The 20,907-nt window shown below is 51.0% G+C and overlaps 2 protein-coding genes across 3 annotated transcripts in view; one reads left to right on the forward strand and one right to left on the reverse strand.

The window, feature by feature from the left end:
• Positions 1 to 1,647: 1,647 nt before the first annotated feature.
• KIRREL3 (kirre like nephrin family adhesion molecule 3) overlaps positions 1,648 to 20,907 on the reverse strand; it is a 737,495-nt gene continuing 718,235 nt past the window's right edge. For both annotated transcript variants that reach the window (XM_050921587.1, XM_050921586.1), the window contains 2 exons: positions 4,848 to 4,934; positions 1,648 to 3,475 (listed from right to left, as the gene is read on the reverse strand). In XM_050921587.1, the coding sequence (XP_050777544.1) occupies positions 3,032 to 3,475; positions 4,848 to 4,934 (531 nt within the window). In that variant the 3' untranslated portion in view covers positions 1,648 to 3,031. The remainder of the gene's footprint in view (positions 3,476 to 4,847; positions 4,935 to 20,907) is intronic.
• Positions 17,240 to 20,023, forward strand: LOC127033666 (uncharacterized). The gene is made up of 3 exons (XM_050921754.1): positions 17,240 to 17,741; positions 18,432 to 18,629; positions 19,369 to 20,023. Exons 1-3 carry the CDS (start codon positions 17,262 to 17,264, stop codon positions 19,393 to 19,395), a joined length of 705 nt encoding a protein of 234 aa, XP_050777711.1. The 5' UTR covers positions 17,240 to 17,261; the 3' UTR covers positions 19,396 to 20,023.

A 20,907-nucleotide genomic window follows, 5' to 3' on the forward strand; every position in this document is an offset into this window, starting at 1 on the left:
TAATCCTTCACCCACCACATGCCTCGATCCTCACAGCTCTGACTTGTCCCCGTGGACCGGGACAGGAGCGAATCCTGAGCAGAGAATGTCCCAAAGACATTTACACTTTGTACAAGAAACCGGAGGTGGCCGGACGACTCCTTCAGCCCCGCGCTGCCAACCTGCCCCAGCTCTGGGCTGGGGAGCTGGAGGCAATGGACTTGGTCCCATCGCCTGGCCGCCAGCCACCCAAAAGTCACACGTGCTCTGTGATTGATATAGTAGGGGACAGCAGTGCAGTGGGGTGCGGTGATCCCTAGCTATTGAGAGCCGGTATCCATTCCAGAGCCCCAGGAACGCTCCCAGGTTTCTTTACGCATGAGGATTTGCACATAAAACCAAATTCTCTCCTCGACACCTGTGTAAATCGGGACTGACTCCTCTGAAGCCAAGGGAGTTACTTTGGAGTTACACGGGGGGAACGGAGAGCAGAATCTGGCCTTTTTTACAATTAAAGGGAAACGGACCTGGGATAGTTTAATCCCCAATATAAATGTCCTTGTTTTTGACAAATCCTTTAACGCCCCCTAGGGTCAACTGAACTGTTCCTATGACTTTTATTTCCCAATTTCAGCTAACCCAGGCTTGTGGGGGGTTGGTTTTTAATGGTGGTTTGGATTTAAAGAGTGGCATTTGCAACCCACCAATGAGATGCAGAAAAGGACCGAGGGTAACATTTTTTTAAAAAGGTGCCTAAGTGACTTAGGTGCTTAAATGCCTTTACAGAAGTAACTTAGGCAATTAGGGGCAGATTCGTGCCTAAAGATACAGATAAGCAACTGGATGCTCTTTCAAATCTTACTAGGCACCGAAGTCCCATTGACTCTCAATAACATTTAGGTTCTAAAGTGACTTAGGAGCTTTCGAAAAATTTACCCTTAGCCTGTTCAGTTTGACTTGAGTGATGAAGTACAGGGACCAAACGCAAACAAAGGGTGAAAAGACCAAAGTGGATTTTTTTTCCACAGGCTGCCTCAGTTTTAGTAAGCAGAGTTATTTTACTGACAAGAAGGGAGGATTTTTCATCTAGATTGCAAGATTTTAGGGGCTGGTCTGGTCTCTATTCTGTTCGGGCAGTGCCCTGTCCATCGGGAGACCCTAGATCCTACCATAATAAATACGACTCGAGAGTATAAATGGATCAAGGTCTGCTCCGTTACCACCATAGCAATAAACCTCTGCCCCTTCTGAAGTGTCCCATGGCCTCTGATGTGTTAATGTGAGTCCGGACCTAGGGTGGGCCTGAATTCCCCCACCTCCCCCAAATTCTGCCTCGGAGCCTCTATGTATTCATACAGCGCCCAGCACACTGGGGCCGAAGCCCTGTAATATGAAAGTTAAATGAGAACAAGGAGCCGGGCCGGATCCCCACAGCAAAATCAACCTCACGCTCCGGCCTAACGGCATGAGATTGTCACGCTGACTGCCATCTTTGCCGAGGGAAGGACCGTATCGGATCTGACCCAGCCGGGATCCGCAAGGCCTGCCCTAAGGAAACTCCGTTTTGAAAGCACAGAAGCAGAGTGAAATTGGGTGTACGTGCCCTCCCGGAACGGACATGTTTATTGGATAGCTTCCAAATAACCTGAAAGGGCCCAGACGCAGAGGAGCTTGTTACACCGCTTGTATTAATCTTCCAGTTGTGCTATTGGGGTTATACACAAGCAGCAGTAAGAGATTGCTCTCTGTTGGCGTGCCCACCCGCTTTGGGAGGGTCCTCTCTGACCGTCATACCTAACTCGGATAGAGACAGTCCTCCACCGCGCTGAGTCCAACAACAGTTCCCGGCTCATGGCAAAGTCCCCTGGTGCACGAGAACTGCTGTGGAGCAGCAGGACGGGCCCCCTCGCGCTGTGTCAGTCCCCAGACACACTGTACGATGATGGACACTGAACACCAAATGAAATAAGAGAACCAGATTTAGCAGCGTCAATGCGTCTACGTTACACCACCACCTGTTCTGTTTCTGTTGCGCTGTCTTAAACGAAGCCACGCCCTCTCGTGGTCAGAAAACACGGCTCGGAGTCACGTGTGGCGATGGGTCTGAGACGCAAGCTCCCTGGAGCGTCGTCCTGCGGCAATGCAGCGGAAGCCGGAGGAAGGGCGCTGGGGGAAGACCTCTGAGCCGACTCCCTCGTCGGCTTCCCAGAGGGAAAGCAGCCCCCCGTGGGAGCGTTTGCAGAGGAGAGGAAAGGCGAGGTGTTGGGGGGGAAACCAACGGGCTGTAGCAGTGTGGTCCCGTCAGTGTGTGTGGGGAGGCCACAGTGCTGCTAGCCCCTGGGCCAGTGGGAAGCTGTCCCTGTGTCTGACCGACGGGGACGGTTCTTGTTAAGTGAAGTCAGTGCTGAAAGGCCGGAAGGCTCATGTGGGGAGGGGCCGTGGGCACAGGGTGGTTCTTGGCCCAAACAAAGCTCTAGAGGGGTGCACGGAGTGCCGCAGGGCTCCTGGCACTCTTCAGGGCACGCGTGGAAGGCGTCTCTCTCTCCCCGAAGGGGGCACCGAGGAAAACACCCCGGAAGAGGCTTCCGGTTCCTGGGGGGGGGAGTGGGGGCGCTGGTGCCAAGGTCACGGCAAGGCACGCCCCTTCCCCTGCCCACAGTGCCAGTCTCCAGGTCCGGCCTTCCTCGTGGTTTGTGCTTAAATCAGTTTGGTCTTGGCTGCTGTAGTCTCCCCGCCCCGCAACGGTCCCAGGTTACACATTGCCCCACGGGGCTAGGAAGGAGACTGCGAGTCTTCGGAGGTTGTGGGGGTGGGGGGGAGAAGAGCTGCCCGAGACACTCCTTCCTCCCCCAGGCACCCCACAGGAGCCAGGGGGTGTCGTTTTACCGTGGACAAAAGTGCTTTGGAAAATAAACTCATGAGAACTAGAATAAAGCTTGGGCCAAGATCACTTCTGCAGCTCCCAGCTGCTGGGGGCTCCCCAGTATCCAAAGCCTCGGCCCCTGGCCATCTGTCCCCGCCCACCCCCCACCACTGGCCACGTCCCGGCCGCTCACACGTGCGTCTGCATTCTCCTCTGCAGGGGCCGGCTGGGGTCTGAGTTCTGGGACGAGGACTGCGAGTGGTGGGAGGAGGAGGCCGAGGCCTTGCTGGCCTTGTCGAACTGGACGTAGCCATCCTGCTTGCCGCTGCTGCTGACGCTGCTGTCGCACTGCGTGTCGAGGAAGGAGCTGCTGTCGCTCATGGAGCCCCGCTGGAACTCCCGCTCGCACAGCTCGATGGAGCTGCTGCCCATTCCCAGCACGAAGCGCTGGCTGTAGTCGTAGAGGCGGTTCTGCCCGCTCAGGGTGGTGTAGATGTTGGTGAAGGACATGCCCGTGGGCACCCGCTGCTTGTTGGCGGGCCTCAGGTCCGGCTGGCAGCCCGAGAGGGAGATGGTGGGGGTGGAGTGGTGGTCCTTGAAGGTGTTCACGCTGTAATAGCCATTGGTGGGGTCCTGAGGGGAGAGACAAGTTACTGTGACACAGCAGCCCTTTGGGGGTCTGTCAGCAACGCGTGTCAGGCCTGATACGTTCACTACACCTAACTCCTAAATATAAACCCACCAGGTGGCACGCAAGGTAGCACAGGGAAACAAATAACTTGCCGCTCATTAATATTCTTGTGTGCCGTAGGGATATGCGCTAGAATTACGTTCTTAAAATGTGTTTGGCAAACAAGGAATAACCCAGTCTGTCCTAGACAAAGGAGTGGATATTTGCTTCTCTGACCAGGTGGGTTGTCGGGCAGGGATAGCAAAGGTACATTTACATAAAAGGTAAACAAAGCGACCAACCCAGCGAGTTGGCCAGGTAGCCTCTTACCTATAAAGTCTTCACCTCTAGCGCTAAGCAACTGAATCAGCTGATTGCATGCAATATTACTGTGCCATACAAGTGTATTGAGTAAGGTCTTTCATGAAAACCTGTAACCCAACAGTGAATCAGATCCCTGGCTCTCAACCTTTCCAGACTTCTGTACCCCTTTCAAGAGTTTGATTTGTCTTGCGTACCCCAAGTTTCACTTCACAGAGGGCAACAAAAATGGTTCGGGGGCTGAAGCGCATGACTTCTGAGGAGAGGCTGACGGAACTGGGATTGTTTAGTTTGCAGAAGAGAAGAATGAGGGGGGATTTGATAGCTGCTTTCAACTACCTGAAAGGGGGTTCCAAAGAGGATGGATCTAGACTGTTCTCAGTGGTAGCAGATGACAGAACAAGGAGTAATGGTCTCAAGTAGCAATTTGGGAGGTTTAGGCTGGATATTAGGAAAACTTTTTCACTAGGAGGGTGGTGAAGCACTGGACTGGGTTACCTAGGGAGGTGGTGGAATCTTCTTCCTTACAGGTTTTTAAGGCCCATCTTGACAAAGCCCTGGCTGGGATGATTGAGTTGGGGTCGGTCCTGCTTTGAGCAGAGGGTTGGACTAGACGACTTCCTGAGGTCCCTTCCAACCCTGATATTCTATGAACTGCTGATGCTATTACACTTGCCTATTATATCTCTTATTGCAGCTGCTCCCTGGGAGCCGGGCTCTGAAATGTAGCTTCTCGTGGCTGCTGCCTGAGGCCCAGCGGGCAAGGCTCTGGGTTAGCAGCCAGCAAACATCTGTTCTATTTCTGGCTGTGCCTGGGAGCTCGGAGAAGTCCCGGCCTGTTTCCCTTCTGTCCTGTCTGTTCGCACTGTAAGCTCTTCAGGGCAGGGACTGCCTCTGCCTAGGTGTTTGTGCAGCACCCAGCACGCCGGGGCCCTGATCTCAGTTGGCTACTGCAAGTCACGTACGATACTAAGGGGTTTAGGTGCCTGAGGCTGGACCCAGGCCACTGCTCACCTTCAGGTTCTGGAACTCCTTCTCCTCCTCCTTGAGAACCTCCAGCTGCTTGAGGACAGAATCCTGCTGGAACTCACCTCTGTCCATCTGCAAAACAAGACCAAGTCCCAGTGAGTTTGACGGTGGGGGCTCAGTGGATCTCGCCCTGTCAGTGGAGTGCCCAGAGGGCTGAGTTACACCACACACCTTCCCTGCTCTCAGCGACCTGGTCCCTCACCTGCAGGTGGAGCACTGTCACCAGCCCCCTTGGCTATTCCCCCTTTCACTCCCCAGGAAGTCCTTAATCACGCCACTTGAGGTAGGGAGCTCCTCCAAATGTCCACCAACCTCCTAGAGGAGGCAGCACCGGTTGCAAGAGAGAACCACATACTCACCTCCAGAGCAGGAGCAGCGGCCATGGGGGCTGGCGGCCAGCCCCTGCCGCAGGAGCGGTGGTGGAGCCGGAGCCGTGGCCAACAGTCAGCCCCTCACAGGGCTCCAACTGTTAGCCCCACCCCAGGGTACTTCCAGTAAAAGTCAAGGACAGGTCACTGTCTTCCCTGAATTTTTGTTTATTACCCACGCCCTGTCCCTGAATTTTCCTAAAAATACCTGTGACAAAATCTTAACCTCACTCATGAGTCTTCACGACTCAGTCTAGGCATTGCTGTAGGCACCGAGGAGTGAGGAATTCTCCTGACTTTGAACCTCATTAATAAGTGATGGTGGGGTAAGCAGCAGCAGCCTTTGGCACAGAGCCCAGTGGGGCTGAGCTCAGGAAGAAAGAGAGATTTATTTATCTGAATGCACCAAGTTATCAGACAGCTGATGATTTCCCCCTGGCGTTTCTGTGCTCTTGAGAGAGGCCACGGAAGAGGCCCTTAAATGGCACGGGCAGGGAAGGGCAGGAGATTTCTAATGGCCGGACACGGCTCCTCGTATGTCTTAGTCCAAAACGATGACGGTCAGGGATTGCAGGTGGCTGGCTACACCGTCCCAGGAAGGCAGCCCCAAGACCCCGTGGTCTTTGGCTGAGCAGCGAAGGGGACCTTGCCCAGACGGATGGGCCTGGAATTTGATCTGCTTCAACACAAAAGGAGAAAAAACTCTGCACTAACGAAGTGGCACATACAACTTGGCAGTCAAAACACACCCTACGATAACAAACCGCCGCGTGCAGCCCTGACGAAGGCCCAGAGAGGGGAACTGTCGTCACCCTGCAGGTCTGCGGCTGAGCTGGGGACTCAAACCCATCTCCTCTGCGCAGGCCACGCTGCTTCCCCTGAGTGACAGGGAAATGGCTTTTCGCACCCAGAGGCTAAGGGTTAAACTAACGGCAGCGGTCTGTGCCTGGCTTTGCTTTTGCAAAGATTGGAACGCAATGTACCTCCTCGCTCATCTGAATTTGGCTGCCGACAACGTTTCAAAATCCCAGGCCGGTTTTGGTATTTTCTTAGTGCTGTAATTAAGTCCAAAGCCTGTGATTTTTCTGACTCCGGCTCCTCTCGAAGGTTTGAATCCCAGAGGTTTTACTGATCCCGTCTCCGATAGCCTACATCTGACTTTCCAAAGTACCACAGGGGGAGGGAAGGTAGATGGGACAGATCATTATTATTATTTTTTTAAACCTCTCCTCTGCTTGCTCCAAGATCTCCTCCTGACCCTCCCCATCCCCTCCCAAAACAGGCACCCCTTTCTCAGAGAGACGTGCGGAATCTGAGTCTATTCTCACAGCCTCATTAGGTCTTCTTTGAAGAACGGCCGGGGCAAGGTACGCATTAATGAGAATATGGCTTTAATTACCCTTCCCTCAGAAAGGTGGTCTGAATAACGATCAGCCAATTTCTCGGCTCCCTTTTATCTTCCGAGGTATCGATTTAGTCTCTACAGTCTTCACGTTTTCTCTTTGCTGCTGTAGCCCAGACCTTCTGGTGGAATTACTGCCACTCAATTCTAAATCTACACTAAAGTGCTGATTATTACCTGACTTCTTCATGGTCTTTTTTCCCTGGTAAGTGGTAGTGGAAATTTACCCTACAGCACTTTCTGTTGATCTCTGAAAAGCCTTTGATATGGCCGTTTAATGCAATAAATTAAGGTACCTGAGTTTTGCTGGAAAAAAGCCCGTAACCTCCATTGATTTACCAGGGTAAATACATGTGTCACAAAGTATTAAATTCAGGGCAGATAAAATACCAAAAGGAAGAGCGCTCGCTCTGTTGGCCGCATGTCGGCTTTAGTGCCATCTTAAATTCTTATGTTACATTGAAGGGATGCCATTAGGATCATTAGATTCCACATTCAGAGCATGTTTGTGTTACAGCTTTATAAACCTACTCGAAACATTTCATGTTTTTCTGCTACTTTGGAAAGCGCAGGATTTATTTGTCTTTAATTTGTGGGGCTTAGCCATTCTCCTGCAGCGTTTGTAACCAAAGACTGCTAGCGCAGGAGAGACATGGAAGTGCGACTGACTATACGATGAAACCGACCAGTCAAGCTACACGGGCCTAGCTGCAAAAAGCAAACAAACAGCATAGGCGGTGAACCGTAAACCAGATTTAAAGAAACAACAACTAACGTTTACACATTAAGAAGGCGAGGCACCATTAGTAACACACGTTTGGGGGTTCTTTTAAATAAGCGGCAGTAGTTCTGAGACTGGTTTCTGGACCGTCGCAATGGACTTTGTGTATGATTTTTACCCTGTAGTCGCTGGCCAAAGAGAGGATAAGGGACCTTCTAGTGCTACCGGTTATGGGAGAGTTTCTATAGCTCACATGGTAGAGGAACAGAAGGACTGGTGAACTGCTCTTATGTGTGTATAAGCTGCAGTGTATTGACTCTTCACCCCCCATGGAACTCTTTCATAGACTATCGGGGTTAGCAGGGACCTCAGGAGGTCATCTAGTCCAACCTCCTGCTCAAAACAGGACCAATCCCCAGACAGATTTTTGCCCCAGATCCCTAAATGGCCCCCTCAAGGATTGAACTCTCAACCCTGGGTTTAGCAGGCCGATGCTCAAACCAGTGAGCTATCCTTCCAGCCCCAAGATAATTAAATCTTGACCCTAAGCTGGATTTGAACTCGCAGCCTAGGGTGACAGGATCTAGATCGGACTTACTCTTTCATTCTGAGACTCAGTGGCAGCGAGAAGAATGGGGGTGTCGTGTGACAATCTCTCCCCTGTGAGGCGGCTGGCAAAATGAACAGGCTGCAGATCTCCTTATATAGGAGAGCTACCTTGAACAGAAGACCGGGTGAGACCTCTGAGTCAATGAGTCCCAGGCCCTGCTATCACAGGCAGCCCGGTCACGGAATCGCGTTCAGATACTAATCAAACGCCCATCTTAAAACTAGTAGGGTGTTTGCCCCTCACTGCCCCCATTGGGAGGCTGTTCTAGAACCACAGTCCTCTGACGGTTAGCGATCATCCAATTTCCAGCTCGCATTGGCGTTTGCTTGCACGTGACGGTGTTAAGGTGCCATGCGGAATGTGGACTCCAGCCTCTTGCCCAGTGGCTTTGAGGCAGCTGTGGATGGCGCCGGGGAAGAATTCATGCCGCCCCACTCAGCCTGGGCTGGAGGCGGCACAGGCGTCAGCACGGGGGCAGGCGACGGGTGCCGCATTGCCACGTGAGCACCTCCCGCTGGCGGATCGGAGAGGGAGTGCGGCCATTGGACATGGCTCTCTCGAGGTGTAGCACTGTTCTGAGCCAGTGAGGCGGTGTCCCGGGGTTCCAAATATAAAGAATGTGGTCAGTTGGCCACAGAGCGATGCCGGAGTGGGAATTAGCATCATTTTCCCCAGATCCATAAGCACAGCCGGCTTGGCGCCAGGTGGAGACGGCGGACCGCCACGTGCGGCAGTCAGACTAGATGATCTCGATGGTCCCTTCTGGCCTGAATGTTTAGGAGCCTCTTGGCTTCACTGGTGTGGCACCTGCTTACACCAAATGACGATAACACTTTGTCTTTCCCTGCTGCTTTCCATCTGACCCTCTTCTTCTCGTGGATTCCCCGTCCTTCCCTGGGGCTGGATCGTGCCGTGCCACGGTGGGAGGGCACGTGAGTTCCATTGACCTTCAGAGCTGAGCTCTAACCCCTTGTCATCCATTGGCCCTCCAGGGTGGGGAGGGGGGTTAAGTGCTAGAGCAACACTATTCTGGTGAAATGGTGACTTTTATAGGGGGGTGGGATAGGTCAGTGGTTTGAGCACGGCCTGCTAAACCTAGTTCAATCCTTGAGGGGGCCATTTTGGGATCTGGGGCAAAGAAACAGTCAGGGACAGTACCCGGTCCTGCTAGTGAAGGCAAGGGACTGGACTCAATGACCTTTCAAGGTCCCTTCCTGTTCTGTGAGATAGATATATGTCATCTCCATATATTCTTTAAACATAACAGCAGCAAAGAGCACAACTGTCCAGCAGGGTGGAGCAGTGTTCATACGCTGAGCGACGTCTGACCGTATAGGAAGGATTTAGATACAGATTTATTAACTTTACTGAGGTAGCGTCTCGGAGCTCCCATCACAGACTAGGACCCTGCCCCGAAGTCGTGCTTTACAAACACTGATTGGGTAAGCCATATCACCCTGGGAGGGAGTAGATGACTATTATCACCCAGGGGGGTAAACTGAGGCACAGAGGAGTTGAGTGACTTCCCAAAGTCAATCTGATTTCATGACAGGGTTGGGGGTACACACAGGCATCCTATTGCCCAGTTCCCCCGACTTCCTTCTTACGGCACAGTCCCCTTACTTCTTCTTTCAGGAGTCAATGTGGTCTTGGTTCCCAACAGTGAGACTTAGCCAGCCGATGAAATCCTCAAAGTCCAGTCCTGTGCCACGTCCACTACGTTAATTACAAAGAGCGGTAGCTCTTCACTCCAGTGTGGTAATATTGTCTCTTATTAGCTGCTCCGACTTCCTAGTGCTGCTAGGGGGCAATGCACCCCCATTAGCTGAGAGTCGCTTGGGGATGGGTGTGTATGAAGAGCCCTGGACAGAGATGAGGGTAAGTGCCAGAAAGGAGCAGTTCATAAAGCAAATTCACATCAGCTAATTTATAATTCCTGAATTAAGCCAGTCATTAACGTGACCTTTATTAACGTTTACACTGTGACTCAGTTCAGTACAATCTCACTTCATCATTAGCAGTCGCGGGGGCATGGAATTCATTTGCTTTCCTTTCTCTCGCTTTCGTCCGACAGTAAATATGTGGTCCCGACTGGGTCCTGGTGCAAACTGACGCCCTGCCCCTGCCCCGCACCAGAATCGCAGCCGGGCTAGCTCCGAACTGAGAAAATGAATGTTGCGTGCTGAATTGCCAGCCCTGGAGCAAGGAGTCCTCCGTTTAGCCACCGAGCAAACCTGGGGTGGGCAGTGCTGGCCTGCCAGCAAATGCATGGATGGAATGGGCCAAGGAGATAGAATTCAGGCCCCTAGAGCGCTATCCCCTTCCTGGGCAGGGCTGGCATGTGTTGGGGGGCTGCAGGAGGGAAGCTTGCCAGGCAATGCTTTGATGGCAGGAATCGATGACGCCCATCCCCCTCGTTTAACTGAACCGCTCGGATTTCTTTTCCATCTGCTACAGCACAGACTGGAGAAGGACAGGTTGTGTGAGAGCCGCAGAGCCAGCGTGAACAGCACCCAGCCTGCTGCATGCATATCAAACACCATCCAGAGCGACGGTATATAAATAGCACGTTAATGAGGAGGCGCTTAGTTTAAACAGGTGGGTGCACGTATTGATACATAGAGTGGGGCTAGACGTTTATTTTATTCCTACGACCTGTGGGAATTATTTGTGCGCGCGTGGGGTGAGGTGTGGTGAAGGGGAATGAGAGAGAGCGAGAGATGGTCTGAGCACAGGCTTGGGAGCCAGGGACGACTCAGTTCCATTAACTATGGCACTGAGGACTGGCTGTTTAGGTTTGGGATTTCCCGTCACTTCCTTGGTTTCCCTCCCTGTAAAATGGTGATCACATTGCTCACCTACCCACTTGGCCCAAAGATGCTGGAAACATTAAGGCTTGTACAGCACTTGGAGGGAGCGTGGCGTAGCGGGGAGAGCACAGGACTGGCGGCGCAGTTTTGCGTTCTCTGCCTGGCTCCGCCTCTGACTCCTGTGAGGCCCCAGGTGAGTCATGTGTCCTCTCTGTGTCCCCGTTTGCCCATCTGTCAGCGAGGGCTAATACTTCCTATCCTGGGGGGCAGGGAAGGGGATGGTTAATGGACTGATATTTGGAAAGCCCCCGGGATCCTCAGATGAAAGGAGTTATCTGAGTGCAGAGCGGTACGTTAGTTTTACGAGGCTGGAAAGCGCTAGTTTGACTGACTGCGTCGTCAAGGGGAGACGAGACGCAGGGCCAGGCACAGAAATAACCGCATTAAGTGCTGGCAAAAACATCGCCGTTACCATTTATATTGAAGAAATGTCACGAAAAGCATAGAAAGGAATAAAGCTGGAGCTGGGCCCCCGGGCAGAGGCTTTCCGCTGGCGCATTAAGGCACCAACCTCATCTCCGGCACGACTCCATTGAGTCTGGTGGCATTACTTCTTGGGGGCACTTGGGCAGACAGGTTTTGTGTTGAGTGGCAGGTGTGTCGAATGGAGAGGTGACCTAGGCGGTTCATCGTACGCATCCACGAGCGGGTGGAACTCTGGCCTGGCTTATGCTCGGAGATAGCCCTGAGAGACATTTGGTACGGATTGACAAGTGTGGATTTTAATTATTTGCTCAGCTCTTCTAGAGAACCCCACGGTCCTTTTCATTGTGAAGAGATGGGAATCGAGCGTACCAGGTTGCGCATCAATCATCCTGGACTGTGCAGGATGCGTTGGCAGAGCAGGGGACAGGTCGTGAGCACGATGATTCCTTTGGGATGATAGGAACCCCCAAGGCTGCTCTATCTTATGCCGGGGTTGAGCCACGGTATAGATCAGGCCACAGAATTGGGGAGCCGGAACCGGTTCTCTGACGGCCCTCTGATCCCCTGCACCAAGTGGATGTCAGTTCAGGGCAGAATCCGGGCCAGAATATTACGGTGCCTCACACCGCCTCTCTTTCTGCATTGGGAGACACTAGCCAGGCCAGTGTCCATGCTATAGTATTGAGGACTTTGCCTTTAAGGGCTGAGCGCTGTGAAGCTTTTGTCACGCACAGCTAGTTGGAAGCAGATACAGAATAAAGCAGATAATACTCAGTGCTGCCTGGAGTGCGGGAGACTGGACTAAGAAGACCTCTCGAGGTCCCTTCCAATCCTATACTTCTACGATACTCACCCCCAAGCGCAGGCCGGGGGCCGGGGCGAGCCAGGATTTGCAGTATTAGGGTTGACTGGAGGTTACTTACTCTATTTCCAGGTGTGCATCGTTCCAATGGGCAGACTCGACCAAGGACAGCGTAGGCCACGGAGATGCAGCCTCCTTCCAAACCCTAATGATGACTCTCGCGAGTCGAGGGTGGAAGCACAGCTCTGACTGCAGCGCTAACCCTGGGAGGCGGGTAAATACAGGGCTTTGGCTTGCAGGGCTGGCAGGCTGGAACTCACACTGAGGATGGACTTCTTTGTCTGTCGCTGTCTCACGCCTGCTGGGTCCCATGCGTGACCCAAGAGAGAGCTCGTGATGGAAACAAGCCCAGCCCAGCCCAGCGTAGATGCCTCTGCAGGGCAGAGGGAGCAAGGATGTGCTTTATTTAATAGCTAATATTCTCTCCTTGGTGGCAGCAAGGGAGAGCTTTGACAGAGCAGGCCTGCGGGGTGCTAATGCCCCAGCTGGACTCGCAGCCCTCTGTTGTTCCCATGATCAGGTTTGATGTTATGAGTATAATATAATATCTCATTGAAAGGTGACAGGGCCAGAAAGAGTTAATTAACTCACCTCACCGACTGACCTGACCCATGGGTGAACCTTAAAGACGGGTTAGGGTTAGGAAGATATGTAAAGGAATAGAGCTTTGAAATGCAAGTCTGCATTGTTAGAGGTAGAAGGGCAGATGTTTGCTCAGGTCTTGGGACGTAAGCAAACGAGTCCTGTCTATTGCTCTAGTTTTAATTCAAAGATCAAAAAGGAATATTAGCATTTAAGATGATAGTCGAATGAAATAGTATTATTGTCTATGTCTCTCTTTGAAGGTTGCGGTAACCTGTATCTGAACGGTTTAATGGATAAATTACTCTGTGCTCATTGCCGGGATGTTTGGGAGAAGAAGTTAAGGCTATTGTTTTCTCAGGCTAAAGGCTGCTGGAAACGTATAAGAACCCTGGGACACCATCCTTCTTCATCTCAGATCTGCTTTGGGTTTCAAGAGGGGGAAATCTTAAGCCACAAAGATTGAGATCCCCAGTCATTGACCAGAGCCACCCTGAATGGGGAAATTGGACTCTAACCTACGGACTATTTCTAAAAGGACTTTTGGCAACTAGATCCATAGATTCTAGGGTCAGAAGGGACCAATGTGATCATCTAGTCCGACCCCCTGCACAAAGCAGGCCACAGAACTCTACCCATCCACTTCTATAACAAACCCCTAATCTATGCCTGAGTTATTGAAGTCTTCAAATTGCGGTCTGAGGACCTCAAGCTGCAGAGAATTCACCAGCAAGTGACCCATGCCCCACACTGCAGGGGAAGGCGAAAAACCTCCAGGGCCTCTGCCAATCTGCCCCCGAGGAAAATTCCCTCCCGACCCCAAATACGGCGATCAGCTAAACCCCGAGCATGTGGGCAAGACTCACCAGCCAGCACTCAGGAAAGAATTCTCTGCAGTAACTCAGATCCCTTCCCATCCAACATCCCATCACCAACCACTGGGCGTACTTATCTGGCGATAATCAAAGATCTATTGCCAAAATTAGGCTCTCCCATCATACCATCCCTTCCATAAACTCAATCTTAAAGCCAGATATGTCTTTTGCCCCCACTACTCCCCTTGGAAGGCTGTTCCAGAACTTCACTCCTCTAATGGTTAGAAACCTTCGTCTAATTTCAAGTCTAAACTTCCTAGTGTCCAGTTTATACCCATTCGTTCTTGTGTCTACATTGGTACTAAGCGTAAATAATTCCTCTCCCTCCCTAATATTAATCCCTCTGATATATTTATAAAGAGCAAGCATATCCCTCCCTCAGCCTTCTTTTGGCTAGACTAAACAAGCCAATCTCTTTGAGTCTCCTTTCATATGACAAGTTTTCCATTCCTCGGATCATCCTAGTAGCCCATCTCTGAACCCGTTCCAGTTTGAATTCATCCTTCTTAAACATGGGAGACCAGAACTGCACACAGTATTCCAGGTGGGGTCTCACCAGCGCCTTATATAACAGTACTAACACCTCCTTATCTTTGCTGGAAATACCTCGCCTGACGCATCCTAAAACCGCATTAGCTTTTTTAACGGCCATATCACATTGGCGGCTCATAGTCATCCTGTGATCTACCAATACCCCAAGGTCCTTCTCCTCCTCTGTTGCTTCCAACTGATGTGTCCCCAATCTATATGTAAAGTTCTTATTATTAATCCCTAAGTGCATGACCTTGCACTTTTCACTATTAAATTTCACCCTATGACTATTACTCCAGTTTACAAGGTCGTCCAGATCTTCCTGTATGATATCCCGGTCCTTCTCCGTGTTAGCAATACCCCCCAGCTTCGTGTCATCCACAAACTTTATTAGCACATTCCTGCTTTTTGTGCCCAGGTCGGTAATAAAAAGGTTAAATAAGATCGGTCCCAGAACCGATCCTTGAGGAACTCCACTAGTAACCTCCTTCCAGCCTGACAGTTCACCCTTCAGTACGACCCGTTGTAGTCTCCCCTTTCACCAGTTCCTTACCCACCTTTCAGTTGTCATATTGATCCCCATCTTTTCCAATTTGACTAATAATTCCGCACGTGGAACCACGTCAAATGCCTTACTGAAATCGAGGTAAATTAGGTCTACCGCATTTCCTTTGTCTAAATAGTCTGTCACCTTCTCAAAGAAGGAGATCAGGTTGGTTTGGCATGATCTACCTTCAGTAAAATCATGTTGTACTTTGTCCCAATTACCATTGACCTCAATGTCCTTAACTACTTTCTCCTTCAAATTTTTTTCCAAGATCTTACATGCTACAGATGTCAAACTAACAGGCCTATAGTTACTCGGATCACTCTTTCTCCTTTTCTTAAAGATAGGAACTACGTTAGCAATTGTCCAGTCGTACGGTACAACCCCTGAGTTTACCAATTCATTAAAAATTCTCGCTAAAGGGCTTGCAATTTCATGCGCCAGTTCCTTCAATATTCTCGGATGAAGATTGTCCCGGCCCTCCGACTTTGTCCCATTAAGCTGTTCAAGTATGGCTTCTACCTCAGATGCGGTTATATCCACCTCCATATCCTCATTCCCGTTTGTCATCCTTCCATTATCCCTAAGCTCCTCATTAGTCTTATTAAAGACTGAGGCAAAGTACTTATTTAGATATTGGGCCATGCCTAGGTTATCCTTAACCTCCTTTCCATCCTCAGTGTGTAGCGGTCCCACTTCTTCTTTCTTTGTTTTCTTCTTATTTATATGGCTATAGAACCTTTTAGTATTGGTTTTAATTCCCTTTGCAAGGTTCAACTCTACTTGGCTTTTAGCCTCTCTCGCTTTATCCCTACATGTTCTGACCTCACTAAGATAGCTTTCCTTGCTAATCCCACCCTTCTTGCACTCCTTCTGGCTTTCTGCTTTTTCTTAATCACCTCTCTGAGATGCTTGCTCATCCAGCTTGGTCTACAACTCCTGCCTATGTTTTTTTTCCCCTTTCTTGGGATGCAGGCTTCCGATAGTTTCTGCAGCTGCCACTTAAAGTAATACCAGGCCTCTTCCGCATTTAGATCCACAAGTTCTTCAGTCCAATCCACTTCCCCAACTACAAGCTCATCTCTGCTATGCATCCGAACCTCAAGAATTGAATTCGAGTCTGTATGTATATTGATCTTTTAACTAACTCACTCTCTTTTCTTTTTAAATAAATTTTAGTTCAGTTAATAAGAATTGGGTATAGCGTGTATTTTGGGTAAGATCTATGTTATAATCGAACCTGGGTGTGTGGCCGATCCTGTGGGATCGGAGTAACCTTTTATTTTATATGATGAGATAAGATTTTCAGGAATCATCATCATATCTGACAGGTGTGTCTGGACGGAGGCCTGAGGCTGGGCACTTTAAGGGAACTGCGTCGTTCGGATTTCTAAGCAACCAGTGAGGTACTATAGAAGCTGTTTTGTGCAGGTTGGTAAATCAAAGTATTGGAATAACCACCAGCGTTTGGGGTTCGTCTGCCCCGTTTTGTTTGCAGTTCACCCCGATTGAGCGACCTCAGCTGGCTCCCACGGGCTGCACCGTCACATCGGGAGAAGGGCTTTTTCTGTGAGCCAGCGAGCGGGAGCTTTGCTCTGTTAGTTAAATACACACTTTGTGCGTTCCAGCTCTCTGCCAGTGTCTGGCCCTGGGTTCCTGGCCACCGTACGGACTAAGACACCGCTATGCTTTTGTCCTTCGGTCCTGCTGTTGTCACACAGATGGCTGGTGATAAAGCTACCCACAGGCCTGTTAAAGCTGAGCGGCTGCCATGAAGTTTTTGCCTAGACTGCTGAATTCAAGGGCATATCTGGATCTTGGGAACACTAAGACGGTCCCCAGTTCCGCTTGGCAGCACTGTCTACCGGCAGCTGTTGTCTTGTCATTCTTGGGAGCCATCCGGAGACCCATCGCACAGCTCGCGTTCCCACGACCGAGGCAACAGTTGCCGTTTGAGGCGGCCGGTGTCGATTTTCCCCTTCCAGCTCGGCTGCCTCTGCTGTTGGTAGGATCCGTTTTTGCTAGAGAAATTTACAGCTCTTGGCAGAACCGAGCCTAGCGCTTCAGGGAGGACTCGTCCAGGCGCATCATGCGAGAGGTTTTGGACCGACTGCTGCCGGAAGCAGAATACCCCACGAAATGGCTGGCACTCCTCCGAGAGGGAGGCAGGTGGGTCATTGCCACTAAGGCAACCGCTGAGAGGAGCCAGCGTAGGACCAAACCGAGCCTGGGCACGTGCAGGGATGGGGGAGAAGGCACAAAGAACTATCCCCTGCCATAGGGTCCCTGTGCCGAAGCCACGCGTGTAGCTCGGACACTGCTCCGGGAGTAGGGAGGGTCAAGGCGCAAGCGGCGACGCTCTCCAGTCGAGTTAGTTAGCGTCCGATGAGCGGTCACCTGAGGAGCTATACGACGGAAGCCATTTGCAGAGCCCCACGACTCACAGGCTCCTACCGAAGCCAGACACCAGGCTACGTGGTTTCCGTTTGTTAACTGTTTACACGCACCACGCAGAAACTACATTAACAGAACATTTTTAAGGCTGTAAAATCAAATGCCAGAATTAAGGTGGCCTGGGTGACCTTCATTTGGCTCCCTTGTGCCTATGTACCACGATAGGACCCGGCCTCATACTATTTCCCACAGTCCCAGTCTCCTTCCCAGCCACTCCCAGTATCCCCCTCGCTCTTCAACCGATCGGTCTCATTGTCATCCACGGACTTCCAATCTCCCTCGTTTCCCATGCCCGCTTCCAGTCCCAGTCTCTCCCCAGCGCAACTCTCTGGCTTCCCCTCCAGTCTCATTCTTCCTTCTACATGCTCTTTATCTGAACCTGCTCTCCCTCTCTCTTACCCCAGGTCCAGCTCTCGTCTCCTCCGCATTCAAATCCAGCAGCTTTCTTGGCTCATTTTGGGGAGAATCATCGAGCGCACAGGAGAAACAGGTTCCACGGTCTCAGTTCTGGTGTCTGGACCCAGCCTGGAGCAGCCCAGAGCTACAATTGTACGGAAAGTCTTGCTCAGCACCAGGACGGAGCATTCTCAGTGCAAATGGAAACTTCAGCAACTATAACTCTGAAGCTCTAGTAAGTGCTCTGTGGCGCACCACACTAGTTCAAAAGCTTATAATTTGGGTGGCTTTTCACAGCAAAGGCAAAAGGCCAATCCTAGACACCCAGGCCACTCCCGCCTGCCAAATTTCAAGTCCCTGCTGCAAAGCACGAGGGCTGTAGCATTGCCCAAAGGAAAAGTTGTCAGAATGTAACGTGGGCTAAACAACATATGGCTCGGGAAATGTCGGAGCCAATGGTAAAGTTGGCAGAGTTATATGCCACTGAAAATAGCATCTTCTTATGGAAAGCGTCAGCAACTTTAATAAGCACTCGTGCCGGGGGTGTTCACTGCACACCAACCCCGAAGGGGTTCAAGTTGCTCGGCAGGGGCCTATTAACTTTGTAGGCCGCACCCAGGGGAGAGCCAGGGCCCGATGAAGGTTAACCGATGACGAAGCCCAGCTGGGCTCGTATAAAGCCAGGACGATTTGAGCAGAAGGAGGTTGCCGGGAGACATTGGTGTCTATAGACAGAGAGGTGGGCAAAAGCCCTGGGATCCTGTCTTTGATGGAAAGGGTTTACCCACAGGAGTTTCAGGGAAGAGAGCCTGTGGAGGAAGCCCTGGGAGAGATCTGCGAGCGTTGAGACCGTGCAGACTTTGGCTACCGATTATAGGGTTCCCGGGGTGGAACCTGGAGCGGGCACGGACCTGGTTTCCCCTAGCAGCCACTGGGAAGCGACTCGGGACCGCCGAAGGCGGCATCTGGACAGTCGGTCTGGCAAGACGTCAGTACCCCGGAAGGGCCGAGTCACGAAGTCCCGGAGAGTGAGAGGGGCTGCAGCGTGAGTGAGCGACGGAAGGGGGCACTAAAGGGCAGGAGAGCTGATCCCACAACTTGGCCACGAGGAGGCCCAACAGTGGTGAGCGAGACACAGAGCATTCTCATCTCAGGAAGTTTTCAAGGGAGGCAGAGCTCCCTTTCTAGCGGGGCTGCCCCAGGATGAATTCTTGCTGAGTCCGCTAGAATCTCTCTGGGGGTCTTTGTCTGGAGGCGGGCAGCCCCCGAGATGATAAGCCACCACCCCGCTTCCTGTCTAGTCATCCGACATAGCATTATCATTGTATCGGCGCACCTCACAATACCTCTATGGGGCAGGGCTGGGCTATTATTCCCCCCTTCACAGGCGACGTGGTGTAGAATCACGGAATATCAGGGTTGGAAGGGACCTCCGGAGGTCATCTAGTCCAACCCTCTGCTCAAAGCGGGACCAAGCCCCAGACAGATTTTTGCCCCAGATCCCTAAATGGCCCCTTCAAGGATTGAGCTCACAACCCTGGGTTTAGCAGGCCAATGCTCAAACCACTGAGCTCTCTCTTCCCCCAAGTTATATACACAGCATGGGCCGGAACAGGCACTCGAATCCCGGCTCCCACGGCTGTGCCTTAACCACTGGACCTTGCCGCCTCTTTCCAGGCTAGCTATAGGCTGCCTTCCTGAGCCACGTGCAAGCTAATCCTTTGCACGCTGAAGGATTCACTCATTTAATGCTGCAAAATGAAGCGGTCGTCATCTGGGGTGTTAAATTCAACCGACCGGATATTAAATTCTTTGGCTTCATTATCAAAGACAGTATGTTTTTAAAGGCGTTCTCCTTGCAGATTGCCACGTCGGGTCCCAGCCGATAGGAAGCGATGAATTCGTCCAGATCGGCACAGTCGAAGTTACACACCTGCCGAGACCCGAGATGTATTTTTTTTCCCCCCTGGAATTTAATTATAATGTTTCCTGCTCGTAGTATAATTGGATGGCACTTCTCGGCGGCTTTAAACTCGTGCAGGTCAAAACCTAACAGAGCGGCCGGATGTCGGTTAATAGATTCCAAAGCCGCAGCTTTGTCCGGTTCCCTGACGAGGGCTCACTTTGGGACCGGCGGCGGTAAAAAAGACACACAACCCCCAGTAGATATTTTCAAAGCCGGCTAGAGATTTATCTGGACAGTTGGGTGGATATTCAAAGTTAGACTGGTAAATAATAAAACCAAGCCTTAGATGGGATATAAAAAGCCCTACTTCTGCGTTGAACCAGCCCCTAACTCTTAAGGTTCGGGTGGGGGGGGCGGTTATCCCACATCTTACTAGATGGATCACGGGGCCAATCCCGGCATTTCTTATGTCGAACGTAGGAACACGAGAGCAACATCCAGATGGATAAATTAAGTAAGTCCTGCAATAAGCTGAATTGTTTAGGTGAGCACTTTGTTCCCTGGTTCCACGATGGAAGAAAAGTTCTTTCTATAAATAGTTAAATATGCCTTTGGCCCAGGGGATAGGACTCTCACCTGGCACGTGGGCAGCCCAAGCTGAGTTCTCTCTAGCGGTAGCTATTTAATTTAATTTAGACAAGGTGGAATCTCTTCCACAGGGAGGGTAATCTTGGAATTCCCAAGCCCCGTGGTTGGGGTTGTCATAAACAGATAGTTAAGGGTTAAGAAGTTCAGTGAACCTGGCTGACATCTGACCAGAGGACCAAGCGGGAGACGAGATACTTTCAAATCTCGGTGGAGGGAAGTCTTTGTTCGTGCTGTTTGTTGTTGTTCTCTCCCGGGGCTAAGAGGGGCCAGAAGCGCAACCCGGTTTCTCCAATCTTTCCGAAACGGTCTCTCATGTTCAAAATAGTAAGTACTAGCTAGAAAAGGTGGATTAGTTTTATGTTTGTTTTCTTACCTCGCAAATGTGTATTTTGCTGGAAGGATATTTTACCTCTGTTTGCTGTAACTTTTATCTTAGGCTGGGGGGAGGGAGTCCCTCTAGGCTCTATAAGCTGAAGACCCTGTAAACATTTTCCATCTTGATTTTACAGAGATAATCCTTACTTTTGTCTGTTTTAAATTAAAAGCTTTATTTTTGAAGAGCCCGATTGTTTTTTGTCCTCACGTAAGCCCCAAGGGGATTGGGTCTGAACTCACCAGGGAGCGGTAGGGGGAAAGGTTAATTCCTCTCTGTTTTAAGATTCAAGGAGTTTGGATCACAGTGATCTCTCAGGGAGGGGAAAGTCTCGGGAATGGTTTATTTCTCTTTGTTTTAAGACCCAAGGGATTTGGGTCTCGGGGTTCTCCGGGGAGGGTTTTGGGGGACAGGGAGCGTACCGGACATTGGAATTTCTGGTCGGTGGCAGCGCTATCGGATCTAAGCTAGGAA

Source organism: Gopherus flavomarginatus, chromosome 13 (assembly GCF_025201925.1).
Source record: "Gopherus flavomarginatus isolate rGopFla2 chromosome 13, rGopFla2.mat.asm, whole genome shotgun sequence".
Taxonomy (NCBI): Eukaryota; Metazoa; Chordata; order Testudines; family Testudinidae; genus Gopherus; species Gopherus flavomarginatus.

Coding starts and splice junctions, on each gene's coding strand:
- LOC127033666 (XM_050921754.1), top strand. CDS start 17,262: ATGTACCACGATAGGACCCGGCCTCATACTATTTCCCACAGTCCCAGT. Junction 17,742..18,431: donor ACTATAACTCTGAAGCTCTA/GTAAGTGCTCTG, acceptor GGTTTCCCCTAG/CAGCCACTGGGAAGCGACTC. Junction 18,630..19,368: donor CACGAGGAGGCCCAACAGTG/GTGAGCGAGACA, acceptor TTCTCCTTGCAG/ATTGCCACGTCGGGTCCCAG.